This window comes from Gymnogyps californianus, chromosome 9 (assembly GCF_018139145.2).
Source record: "Gymnogyps californianus isolate 813 chromosome 9, ASM1813914v2, whole genome shotgun sequence".
In the NCBI taxonomy this organism is placed as follows: domain Eukaryota; kingdom Metazoa; phylum Chordata; class Aves; order Accipitriformes; family Cathartidae; genus Gymnogyps; species Gymnogyps californianus.
The window spans coordinates 11,817,598-11,830,620 of NC_059479.1; the positions used below are offsets into that span (position 1 = coordinate 11,817,598).

General features: G+C 49.5%; 1 protein-coding gene across 4 annotated transcripts; it reads left to right on the top strand.

The window, feature by feature from the left end:
• The first annotated feature begins 2,199 nt into the window (after positions 1-2,199).
• TRMT2B (tRNA methyltransferase 2 homolog B) lies at positions 2,200-11,398 on the top strand. 4 transcript variants are annotated; one of them, XM_050901636.1, is made up of 13 exons: positions 2,200-2,249; positions 3,276-3,543; positions 4,853-4,907; positions 5,403-5,522; positions 5,937-6,036; positions 7,024-7,094; positions 7,559-7,705; positions 7,846-7,940; positions 8,482-8,696; positions 8,810-8,911; positions 9,086-9,205; positions 10,213-10,312; positions 11,134-11,398. In XM_050901636.1, the coding sequence occupies exons 2-13, from the start codon at positions 3,362-3,364 to the stop codon at positions 11,258-11,260; spliced, it is 1,434 nt and encodes a 477-aa protein (XP_050757593.1). In that variant the 5' UTR covers positions 2,200-2,249; positions 3,276-3,361; the 3' UTR covers positions 11,261-11,398. The 4 variants fall into 4 exon arrangements, with proteins under 4 accessions (XP_050757593.1, XP_050757594.1, XP_050757591.1 ...); XM_050901637.1 differs by lacking the exon at positions 2,200-2,249 and adding an exon at positions 2,510-2,683 and having other exon boundaries at positions 3,276-3,552; positions 4,847-4,907; XM_050901634.1 differs by lacking the exon at positions 2,200-2,249 and adding an exon at positions 2,510-2,683.
• Positions 11,399-13,023: the final 1,625 nt, after the last annotated feature.

Here is a 13,023-nt window from a genome sequence, read left to right on the forward strand (position 1 = left end):
CGGCCCGCCATTACTTGTGTAGGCCGATATACCATCAGACTACAAATGGTCTTAGAAGAGGTTGCTTTAGAACCTGAAGACTCCATCAATGATCTAGGAACAGCCATTGAATCCCTGGTTACAAAACTTGTTCTCTGGATGGGGATTATCCTCATGGTTTAGTAGTTTATTTAGTTCATTGCTAAAGAGTCTTTTACCTGTGGTTATTATGCTTCTGATAGCCTGCTGTGTTTTTACTTGTATTCGGAATTGTTTACAGAATATGCTTATGAAATCTGTACAAGGGTATCGAAAAGTCTTCATACAAGACCAACTACAGATGGGCAGGGATGCCGAAAAAAGACAAAGGGAGGACTGTTATAGGAGAAATGTGGTTAATTGTCTTGTTCTCTCTGAATAGTCTCGTTTAGCATTAGTAGCCTAGCGCTAGTAGCTAAAGTAGTTGAAGCCTTAGGCCGCAAGAGCTGACCGAGAGTAAACTTTTTGATAAAACTAATGCTGCTAACACAGAACTAGCTGAATCCGGCAGATAGGAGCAGAATGAAGAAGATAAGGACCAAGGAAACAATTCCAAGAGAATGAAGCAACTTCAGAAGGCAGCCAGCCCAGCGACAGCGAAAACCGGTAAGAAATGAAGAGACCACCGACCGAATTAAGTGATTGGACTTGGGGATTGGGTGCTGGGCGGTACAGGTATAATTGAGGGGTGCGATCTGGGGTAGGGGTCCCTGTCCGGAGGCACCCAGCTCGAGCTGTAACCTGAGAACTAATAAAAGGGGAATCAGAAACCTTCACTTGGACTTTGCATTTTCAGCGGGATCCTAGGGTCGGGCCCTGTTACGGCGGCCGGCGTGCATAGATCCGTAACAGTGGCCTGACTACATTTTCTGTAGAACAGCTGGTAACCTAGAGAACTGAGACTGCAAGATGGCAAATCCACTACAGCTGAGGGTAATTAGGAACAAAATTAATGGTGGAGGTGGAGGAGGATGAGTTATTGGAATGGACCGTTTGCTCGGTTCTCTCCAGCTGCTGTTCCTGTCTGCTGTTGGACACTTCTGCCTCTTGCTTTCTGCTTATTGGGACCTTTTCCGGTATTTAGGTGAAGAAGGCCAGTCTTTAGATCAGCAAAGAAGTGAAGCTGCTGGTTTTGGTGCACCCAGCTGTTGCCTACAGGCCTAGCCAAATTTCTGCAGCGTTAAGATGCAATCTCAAGAAGGGGATGCTTTATTCCGGAAGCCAGAGACGCCCTGGTGGTCCCCAAATAATTGTGCGTGTCGCGTAAATAAAGAGCAATTCTAGTACACCCAGCTAATGGTAAATGAAACAAACGCTTGCAGCAAACACTCCCCAGAAACCCCGCAGAAGGCTGAGGCTTTGGGAGAGAGAGCAATCTCATTTGCACGGCAGGGAGAGAAGACAGAGGCAAGAGGGAATTCTGGTATAACATGTACTCCTGATTTTAATATTGGGGTCTAGAGACAGCAGTTTTTTCAAATGCTTTTCCAATGTTTGTTTTTCAAATGTTTTTCAGGTTCCACACTTAAATAACTAGGAACTTGCCTACCCGAAATGCAAACATTCATTCCCACAATATTTAAGAAGAGTTAGTTACCACAAAGCTTTTTTTGCCTAGATAAAATTATAGTTGATAAACGCTTGCTTCAGAATTTGATGTTATAGTTAAGTTAGCTGTGAGTGTGCCATGCCGTGAAGCAAAAATAAAAAACCATGCATCAAAAGTACTTGTGACCCTCTCCTTTTCAATTAAAATAGATGAAACTGTTATTAGAATATTATGTGGTGGTTATCCAAAAAAAGTGACTGTTCTACTCTAAGTTTTTAGAGGCTACAGCGATAGCTGTGTAGAGTTAATTCCCAGGCAAGGGACGTCTCTAAGATTCCCAGATTATCTGAAATCAGAATACTTAAAAACTGCATACAGGTAATTTTTGGTCACTGTCGAGAACCTTCCTCGAGGCAGCAGGTCTGAGAGCGACCGTAACGACAATAACTGCAATTTGTGCCAGCACAGCCGAGCAGACGAGCTCTGCTGTACAGCCTTGTCTGCCAGCAGGAGCCCGGGAGAGGCTCCGGGCTCTGCGCGGGGGTGGCCCGGGGCAGTTTCCTTCTCCCGCAGTCCCGCGAGCTACAGGGCCGCTCATTTTGCAGAATTCTCCGGGACACTTAAATCCTGGACAGAACGGACCGGAGCCTGATCGCACCCACTGCTGCTCTCTTCGTTTCAGGTGCCTAAATGGGCAGAGACCATGCGGGACGAGTTGCGGTGACAGCGACTGATGCCGCCCCCGCGGGCGGGCGTAAGCAGGAGCCCCCTTGCGCTGGCCGGCAGGGTGGTCTCACACCCTGCGTGGCTACCGGCATCCCCGGCAGCGTTCCCTGAGGAGAGGCGCTCCCGGGTGCCGGACTGCCGCGGAGCTGCCTGGACACCGTGCGGTTCCGCATGCACAAAGGGCTGGGGCGTGCAGCGCTGCGACCCCGGGGTGTGCCGAGGCTCCGCACCGCGAGCACGAGGCTAGCGTGTGCTGGGCACAGCTCGCTGCCCCGGGGCGGCGAGGGCAGCGGCTCGGGCACCACAACCGCCCCACTGCCGCGGACGGACCCGGAAAGCGCAGGGTGCCGGGCTGGAGCCTGCAGCGGTGCTGGGGCGCTGTGCCGGGAGGTAAGGCATGGGCCGCAGGAGCGCGGCGGGACTCGCCGCCGAGCAGAGGCACCCGTGGGGTGTAGGGAGCTGGTCCGGGCTCCCTGGCAGGGGGGCTCGGCCGCCTCGCAGGGCGGCGGGGAGCTCCCCGGCCTGGGGAGGTTTCTCGGGCGTAAACACTGCGGCAGGGCGGCGGAAACGCAGCTCACCGCATCCCGCCACGGGAGACCCGAACGCCCAGGGAGGCGATCGGCCGCGAGCGGAAGGAGCGAGCTCTTCATCACGCGAGGCAAGAGCTGAGCTCTGAAGGCACCGGCAGGGCCCGGGCGAGCAGGGCTGGCAGCGGGCGCTGCTAACCGGGCCCTAGCGCGCTGGCTGCCGGAGGCCGGTCACCTGCAGCCGAGGAAGGAAACCCCGCTGTTGGCGGCCTGTTCCCTCCGCGCTTCCTGTCCGGCCCAGGGCAGGGGCGCTCGCTGCGCTGCAGGCACCGTCTGGCAGCTCTGAGCAGTGTAAAAATGCACCCGCTGGGCCAGAGCGGCCATGGGTATTTTTAAACTTTCTTTCTGGAGCAGAGCTGGCCACGAGCACGGTGTTTTTCTCAACCTGTCTCCAGATGCGTAGCTGATGTGCCGCTTTCTGGGAGGCTGACGGTGGGCTCGCTGTGCAGCTGGCCGGGGTGCAGCCCCTCTCCTTCCCGCCATGGCTCTGTCCTGCGCATGGAGGCTACCGCGCTGGCACCTTCGCCCTTCGAGTGCTCTCCTGAGCAGCCTGCCCAGTCAAGGCCGCAGCCTGCTGACGGAGAAGAAGACAGCAGCAAAGTGGAAGGAGAAGAAAAAGGCCAGGGAGGGCTGCAGCCTACCAGGTTCCTCCTGGGAGGAGAGGTACAGCTCTTCCAAAGCAGCAAGCACCTGAAGCGGTTAGAGCAGTGGGTTGGGGGTTTCACCTCCACCCAGCTCTCCCCAGTAGGAATAGAAGAGCCAGGGCTCAGCTGGCTTCCCTGGAGCTTTGCCTGGGGGTAGGAATAATGGAAAAGACAAATGAAGAGGTCTAAGAGGAAGGGATCAGGAGCAGAGCAGTTGCCATACTGGCAAGCAAAAAGTAATAGTTCATTTGATTTGCAGTTCTGTGCCTGAAAGTAGTTGGCACTGGGTGCTTTGGAAGCAGCTCCAGAAATCCCAGTAAGCAATAACAGCAGCTTATCCAGCTGTAGGGTGAGGTTCCCCATGGGCCCAGTGAGTCAGGAGTTGATGGATAGTTATGACAGTTTGGATCATATCCACCTCACCCCTTACTCTGTCTTTTTTTTTTTTTTTTTTTTTTTTAAATCAGCTTTTATTGTTCTTGCTCGCCGTGCCTCAGGTACAAGTAGTGGCAAGTTCCGAGGTTTGTCTCTAAACTGCCACTGTGTGGGTGGCCGGGTCAGTGAGAGTGGGCAGCCTGTAATTCGCTGCCTGCTACAGACAAACTGTGCATTTCACTGTGGTGGGTTTAATCTAGTACAGCATTAGCACAAAAGATGTAGTAGTGGCTGGAAGTGTGAGCAGGCAGATGATGCAGGATGGATGCATCAAGTCATGAGAGAAGCATCTTGCTCTTTTAGGGGAAAACTCCAGGGAGACGGGACTCGGGCTGTCCTTGGAGCAGCAAGGGACGGTCAAAGCCTCTGATTCAGTGGGACAAAGCAACAGAGCCCACCTGAAGCTACAACATGATCTCTTTTTTTTCCCTTCTCTGCCTGCACTTTGTTTTTTTCCCCCTCTGACCCCAGTGACGTCTGAATACCCATTCCCCTGGCTTTACCAGCGTGGAGTCAGATCTCAGCCAGGGCTCGGCAGGGCCTCTCTGGGTCCCTGCGCAGGGGGAACGCTGTTCCTGGCCCTGTACTCTAAAGGAGGATCAGAAAGGTACCTGGGTTATCCAGGACGCCCAGGCATCACTGGTCAATCTTCTGCCAAAGGCTCAGCCTGTCCTCTGGAGAGCTGGTCGTTGTGGTTCCTGGGTCCCTCTTCCAGCCACAAGTATTCTGCACCAGGAAGGTGCCAGGAAAGCGAGTTTGGATGTTCACAGCCGGCTCTGGTGCAGAGCCCGTACCAGAACGGTCCTGCCCATGAAGCAGCTGGCGGGGATGTTATGCCATAAGTACCAGGAGGTGAGTAGCTCTGGGCACTACCGTGATGTTGCACTTTCCAGGTTAGCGAACGCGGCGACGCCACTGTGGAGACTTCCCTATCAAGAGCAGCTGCAGGTAAGATGTGCTTACGTGGACTTTTCTCTGTCGTGTTGCCCCAGCTGTCCCTCCTATGCCCCTTGAGCAACAGCCCCTAGCATCTTAGTCGCTTAATGCTGTAAACTCTTCAGACCCCATTTACTGCTGCTTTAATTCTTCGGTTGTTGTGAAGGATAGAACGGGGAGGTTCCCTGTGGGTGGTGTGTGTGATCACCAGCAGCACAGAGGATGGGCTCTCGCACAATGATCCCGTCCAGTGCGGGACAGCTGGTTCACTGGGGCTTCAGGTTGGACCAAGTGCTCCAGGCCAGTGCTTGGGGACCACGGACACAGGATTTCTCTCTCTCCCCGTTGCTCCAAGCAGCTGCGGTGATGAGAAAGGCAGAGTTCCCCTGGGGCTATATCCCACTCGCAGTATTCCCTCCTGTTGGCCTTCCCAGAGGTGGGTGATGAAGAGCCGCCCACCATCGTGTGGTCCTGTGAGAATGTTTCTGGCTTAGGACTCCTCTGCAGGTGAAGTATGAAAGCCAGAGGAAGATTTTGCAGACACTGGCATCTCGTCTTGAGGAGCTGGGCACAGATGCGCAGAAACCTGGTGGACTCTGCTGTCCTCTCCAGCCTGTGGTCCCTTCGGTGAGAATCCTGTGGGAATGCTGTCCCCTCTGAGCCACTAACGGTCTCTCACTCGACTCCAAAGAGTCTCATGGTGGGGATTACTTGGTTGCAGAGAATGCGCCTGTGGCAGTCCTTGCTAGCTTCTGCTTTGCAGCCTGTGGCTGCCGGAGAGTGAGAGAAGCCCAGGGATTAGGAACGCTTTTTTGTGCCCAAGCCTTCCCTGATGAACCTGTCACCATTCTGTCACCGAGAGCCATTTCTTCTTCCCGAGGGGAAGTACTGGGGGTCTCGCGCACAGGCTCCGTTTCTGCGTTTTGCACATCCGTGTATATCTTCCCGTGTGGCCACCAGAACAACCAGGCTGGGTTTTGGCTTTCCTCCGTTACTTTTTCTTTTAATCCAAGGCTTTACTTCCCTTCTTTTCTTCCTCAGCCCGTCATTAATGGCTACCGAAACAAATCGACTTTCTCTGTGAACCGAGGACCAGACGGGAACCCCAAAACCGTGGGGTTGTATGTGGGAACTGGCAGAGGTCAGCGCAGGACAAGGAGCTGGGTAGAAAACTGCTGGTGTGGGCTGGGTTGGGGCAAGGCTCTGCTGTGAGAGCCTCCACCTGAGTTAGAAGCCTGAATCCTGGGCGATGCCAACAGAAACGCCACCAAGTCCTGGGCAGCAATTTTGAAAACTCAGTTCACTAGCTTCTTAAGAAACACCAGCTTCTGATTTGCTAAATACAGCAGTAAGGATGACAGCTGTGGTAGCAGCCCCTCCGGGATTTAGCTTTGTTATTCTTAACTATGCTGTTCCCATGTTTTTGGCGTGCTCCAGGAGCCTGTGCTGAGCAGGGAGAGCACGGTGGGGTGTGCACGTCCATAGGCAGCAGAGCAACGTTGGAGCATTTGGGATGCGTGAGGCAGTTTGGTTTTGTGCAACGAAGATGTGAGCTGTGTGCTCCTCGCAGGCTGCTCAGTGGTGAACTCGTTCACACCATCGATACTAGGTTTTGCTTGTCAACATCCATAGCAAGAGGCACTGGGGTGGTTGCTGTGTACTTTTCTCATTGAAAAAATAATTCCGTGGATGCATTTTACTATTGTCTTCCAGGCAACTTAAACTGCCTTGCTGCTGTAAGCCCACACCATTATTCTCCAGTTAGAAAACCAGCTTGCTCTGCTCTGGCTCCCTTAGTTTAAGAACAGTGCAATGGCTCCTTCGGGAGTTGCTAGAGGACATTTAAAAAGCTCCCGGAGCTCCACCCTCTTCATGGAAGTTAGTGACTAATCACCGACAAAGGGAATTTTGGCAGGTCCTGCAGACTGCGGGTGCCCAGAACATCACAGGATTTTAGTGGAGCACTTAGATACCAGTTTTTTCTTTTTTTTTTTTTTTTTTTTTTTTTTTTTTTTGTACAATGGGAGAATTCAGGGGAAAGGCCTCTCCACAATTTATCATGTCAGATGCTACAGTGGTTTATGTGCCCTGAAGCAAAACAGTTAAATACCTGTCTGTCTCTCTCCAGCAAGAAATATTGTCTGTGTGAAAGCCAACCACATGGAGAACATACCCCCAAAACACAAACAAGTAGCCCAGGTAAATAAAGAAGTCATGTCTGTCCCTAGACTGTGGAATAGAGAGACTGCCATAACTCTTATTTGGGAGAACATTGTAATTTTAGTTACGCTGTGTTTTCAAGTCCGTTTTCACGTTGTGAAAAGTTTCAGGCCTGACTCTGGTTGATGGATAAATATTTTTTTAAAACTTGCATGTTAATGTTGCAGCCTCTAAACTGTCCCAAAGAATGAAATTAATCAAGTGACAATGAATTCCCGCCAATCTATTAAAATACATAAGAATCACAAAGATTCGATTGAGAAATTATTAAAATGTCTCATCTTTCAAGAACTTGGAAAGAGCTTTCACTCAGTGTATTGAAATCAAACAGAAAAAACTGATGATACTGGTGGAAGGGCCATCTGTTTGGGGTGCATGGAGTTATGCTAAGACCAGGGCAGTTGTCTTCACTGTACTACAAGTGCCATTTCCCCTCCGCTCAGTGCTATGAGGAGTTCATCCGTTGCTCCCCCCTGGACCCCTGCATCCTCTTCCACGAAGGCGGAAACTGGCGGGAGCTCGTGGTACGCACCACCAGCCATGGCCACACCATGGCTATCATCACCTTCCACCCCCAGGAGCTGGGTCAAGTGAGTATGTGGAGGACAGGGCATCTGGCAAGAGGCACATCAGGTATCTGGCTGACCTGAGCTTGCTGGGTGTATTGCTAGGGAGAGGTGTCTAATCAGATTACCCAAACAGCCAGGTTTTCCTTTCTTGCTCTTGACAGGAGGCACTGGCTACTCAGAAAGCATTGCTTAAGGAGTTCTTTACGTGTGGACCTGGAACAGTCTGTGCCTTGACTTCACTTTATTTCCAAGAGAGGTATATGTCTTGACACAGGGAAAGAGTGGAAAAAAAGCCACCTCCTTTTCTCCCCCCTCTCTGATCAAATTCAAATTGTACCAGTTCAGGGAGTGCTTGAAGAGAATGACGGATGTTTGGATGTCTCTTGCAGACGTGGTTTTAACATGGCCACATCTTTTGTTTTTCGAGACCTGAAATACTTGAATGTGCTATGGCTCTATCTCATGAGAGTTATGAGCCTGGGAAACTAAAGAAAAAAACGTACAGTGACTTTCCCAAGACAGTAAATCACATTAGCCGCAAAACTGGGGAATAGACCCTAGGACTGCTGCTGCCTTCTGCGAAGCCATTTTGATCCTTGTAATGAATTCTAGGCTGTGCAAGTTACAGATCCCTTACAAAGAATCAAAATTCTTTGATCCTGTTGAAAGGCGCACATGAAATAAAAGTTGCTGGGGGAGAACCATCCTCCCCTGCACGTGAGCACCCCAGGGATGGAAATGGAAATCAGTTGCCTCTCTGCTGCCTTCTAACACCTGGTTTTTGTGTGCTCTGCTAGCACCATGACACGCTGCTCCCACGAGCAGTCCCCCTTCCAGCTCCTTCACGGAGAACCGCACATCTTTGAAGAACTGCTTGGCCTGAAGTTTCGCATCTCTCCAGATGCCTTTTTCCAAGTAAACACAGGTGGAGCAGAAGTTCTGTACCAGGCAGTCAGGGAGCTGAGTCAGGCTGGTGGGGACACCATCCTCCTCGACATCTGCTGTGGAACGGGTGAGCAGTGGCCGTGTGAGCCTGGCTTCCAGGGCTGGTGCTTTGCGTGCCAAAAATGATCCCCATTTCTTCAGCATGGATGTATGGAGTATTTTTTTTCTGCTCGTTTCCAGGCACAATTGGTCTCTCTCTGGCTCACCAAGTTTCCAAGATTATTGGTATTGAGCTGGTGGAGAAGGCAATAGAGGATGCCAGGTGGAATGCAGCATTCAATGGTGAGTTCAAACTCGCTGTGGCAGAAAGTTTCAAACTAATTGCTGAAAAATCGGAAGCAGAAGTGAGCAGAGGGATCCTAACAACTTCCACGCAGCAATGGGTGGTACTTCATGTTATACCTAACATCTGGTGAGACTGACTCTGCTCAGTTCATGTTGCTTTTTGCTTCACAGGAATTTCAAACTGTGAGTTTCACAGTGGAAAGGCAGAGGCCGTGTTACCACAACTCCTGTCATCGTGGGAGGATGCCCGACCCCTTGTTGCTGTGGTGAACCCATCTCGGGCTGGGCTTCGTAAGAGAATATGCTATTTATTTTCATCTTGAAAACAGAGAATTTTGAACAAGTTCTGTGAGACCTGTTATACTGGCTCCAAACCCTCTGCTCGCTTAGTCTCTAGTTTCTTACCTTGTTGCTGACAGCAGCTAAAATCCCATAGAGTCTGCTGTTTTCAGTGCCTTTATCATGCTTTCTCTTTAAAGCAGACAGCTCTAATCTTTTTTCCATCTTTCATAGGCTCACAGAATTATTTAGGAGAGAAGGAGCCTCTGGAGGTCTGTGGTGCAATCTCCCAACTAAAGCAAGGCCAACTTCAGAGTTGTATAGGGTTGCACAGGGCTATAAAGCCCAGCTGAGGTTTGAATGTGTCCAGGGGTGGATACCTGCTCCTGAAAATGTTTTCCCTAATATATTTAATCAGAATTTCCCCTTGCTGCAGTGCATCTGTTGCCTCTCATCCTCTTCTCGTGCCCCTCTGAGAAGATTCTGGCTCCATCTTCTCTGTAATCCCCCATAAGGCCCCTGAAGATAGCAAATGGATCCCTGCTCACCTTCTCTTCCCCAGGCTGAATAACCCCAGCCCTCACGTTCTCCTCACACATGCCATGCCCCAGCCCTCTAATCATCTTAGTGGTCTCCGCTGGACTCACTCCAGTGTGTACTGGCAAGTCCCAAACTGGTCCTGGTACCCAGATGGAGTCTCACAAGTGTGTGTGGAAGGTTTTACGTGCCTCTGCTTAATTAATAATTTCTCTCTCATCCTTCATCCCCCTGGGAAGCAGAGGGACTTCTCCCACTGCTCTACCCTGCCAAATCGGCTGAGCTGTTAGCAGTGTGGGTTGCATCCCTGGCCTCCTAAGAGCCTGCATCTGAGACAGGACATGGCAAAATGTGTATATTCTTTTTTCCCTGTATTTTTGACAGTTCAGTGCAGTTCTGTGATGCTTGCTGTGCAGTCATTCCTTCTGGAGAGCTTACGGTGGTGGTGGGTCACTGGGAAAGCACGGTATCTGTTTTTGCAGATTACAGGGTTGTGCGAGCCATCCGAAACTGCAAGTCCATCCGAAGGCTGCTCTACATTTCCTGCAAGCCAGAGGGTGAAGCCATGAGGAACTTTCTTGAGTGAGCACCCTCCTCTCTTCCTTTCCACTGACCCTATGACAGACCCTATTACGTCCAGACAAGGACATAAATATCTGACCTTGGCTTAGGAAGGTTTTTGTTGCGACTGAATTTCACTGGGTGAGTTCTGCAGGTGTGATCGAGGACTGGTCAGTGCATGGTCAGAAGTGGTTTATGCTTCTGTGTTACTTTGGGTCTACCTGCAAGCTGCACTCGCTGGTTTAAGGTAGTGGGTGTTCTTTGGGTTTTCTGTTCCAGCAGGATGCTTTAGTGCTTCAGTAAGGAATAGAAAATAATGCAAACATGCTATAATGGCATTGTGCATCCTTTCCCAACAAAACAGCACATCTGGATGTGGTACATGGAGTCCACTGGGTTCACTGCAGGAAGGTTGGCCCCTACTCAATGAAGTGAAGCCAAGGGGATTAGTCACCTGCTTACAGTTAATCATATAGCTAAGTCTTTATCTGGGGCAGGCCCATTTGCAGGTGATAAATCTGTCTGCAGGTAACCAATGAAGGTAGTGCAAAACTGAGGATTATTTCCTAAGGGTATTAAGTGCCTTTCAGCTGGGATGGCTTGTGAGAAAGGGAGCTTTAAACCTGCCACTGACTCTTCAGCTTGTCCATGAGGTTTTCAGAGCTGGTTTGGGATTCAGTATTGATGGTTCCAGACCTCAGCCAGTGTCAGCTGCAGACTCTGAGGGATGTTAGCCAAACACATGATACCTCCTTAGTGCATCCTCTGTGCTATTGTGCTACCGGTAATGGTGGGAAGGCTTCTGCTACTGGTCTAAAGGATGCTCTCTTTGCTTTCCACAGGCTGTGCTGCCCACCTGACCCAGGCAAGAAGCTGGCAGGAGAGCCATTTGCCCCCATGTTGGCTATACCTTTTGACATGTTTCCTCACACTGTTCATTGTGAGCTGGTGCTGCTGTTCACCCGCTGACAAGGAGGCAAGTATGCCAGCTCTGAGAGCTTGGGAAGCAACCTCCTACTGTCCTGAAGACTGGAGTCAATGTAGTTAGGATTTTAACTTACTTTCTTGAAAGTTGTTTAAAAATAAATAATTTTGCTTTTGCTCTTACTTTGGGTTGCCTAGCTACACTGTTCTGTAAGGAAACACTCAGATTTCTGGGGTGAAAAGGTTCTCTGTAGCATTTCATCACCCTTCCCTGCAAACCTCTTCTTGGGCTGCTGGTTAAAGCAGCCTGGAAAATACCCTCTCCCTGGTATTGTGGGTTTTCACCATCAACATGTGAATATGAAGTACTAAAATCCACTGTATTTTCTAATACTGCCATGCCATTAGTTCTCTGCTTGCTTCAAGGATATTTCAGGTGTTTTTCAAGTTGATAATGAACTTGCTATGAAGAAACCATACGAACTAGAAATCCTCATGCTTCACTGGGAAAATGTTGACTTTTGGGGTCAGGGAAGTATTTCCTGTACAAAGTTCCAAAACCAATATTGAATCGCTGTCAGTCACGTGCATAAGTTGGAGGCAATGAGAAAGATTTTTCTATAAAACGAAATGAAGAGAGAACAGATTCAGTGTCTCTCCTTCCACATCTGTCTCCCCCTTCTCTGCTAATGCTCGCTGATACCTAAATATTAAATACCCTGTGACAATGTCAGCAGCAACAAGTTATTTCCTCATCAGGTTGCTCTGCAATAGCTAATTCAAAAATCTGGTGTGTTTTGTATCTGTCCTGCTATGCTCACTGACTGGTAAGCTGTGAACCTCAATGTTACATGAAGTTCTCTCCAGCTCTTCAAAAGATGGAGCTGCTACAACCTGGAGGTGGGTCTGAGTGAGCGGAGTTCCCTTGTGTTTTGTGAAGTCCATGTTGTTTTGAGGGCTCCTTTTTTTTTTTTTTTTTTAAATTTTTACTTTTACGTTGTATTGAAGTTACCTTTTGGTTTATCCTGGTCATCTAGGCCAGACCAGTAGCAGAACACATTTCTACAGTCAAGCTGTTAAATTTGACTCTCTCCTCTGAAAGAGGAGTTCCCTATCCGATTTGGGTGAATCAAGGCTGATAAACTCCCAAGGAAACAGGAAGAGCTCCCTGTATTTTTCAGACTTTTAACTCCAGTCCTAAGGAACCCTGTGAGCTTGGAATAGTAACATCAACCACCAGTTCTCAAGCCATGGGGGCTTAAAATACATGGGTTTAGGACTGGAGACTTACTACACCAGAAAGGGAGGTGATGCGGAAATTCCTCACAGGCATAGGAAGGGTCACTCTTGTGCTATCTCACAAGGGTAAGATTTTTGCACACTGTTACAGCCTCTTGTTTTCAGTTTATAGCGAGGGATGCAGCTTTCCAGCAGTTCTGTTTTGTGTAATTATACCTTGGCTTCTTGCTGTGAGATCTGAATAGATTTCTGCTTAGCCTGGCTATGCTTTTGTCAAAAGGAAATTCGTTGCAAATTAGAGGGAGAGAGATAATGACTTTAAATCAGAAAGTAATAGAGGATCAGGAAACCTTTCCACTAGTCTCTGGAGAGCTGAACATACAGGACAGGTTTTATCTGCAATGGGGGAGGGTGGCAGAGTGGCCTCACCATCCCTTTTGGGCATCAGGTTCCAGGAGAGCCACAGGGGCAAGACATCTTTTTTGCTTTTCTGGGGCAAATATATTAAGCAATATGTTGTTTGCTGTGTATTAGTGTCTGAGCATCTGAAACTGAAAGCTGTCTATGTA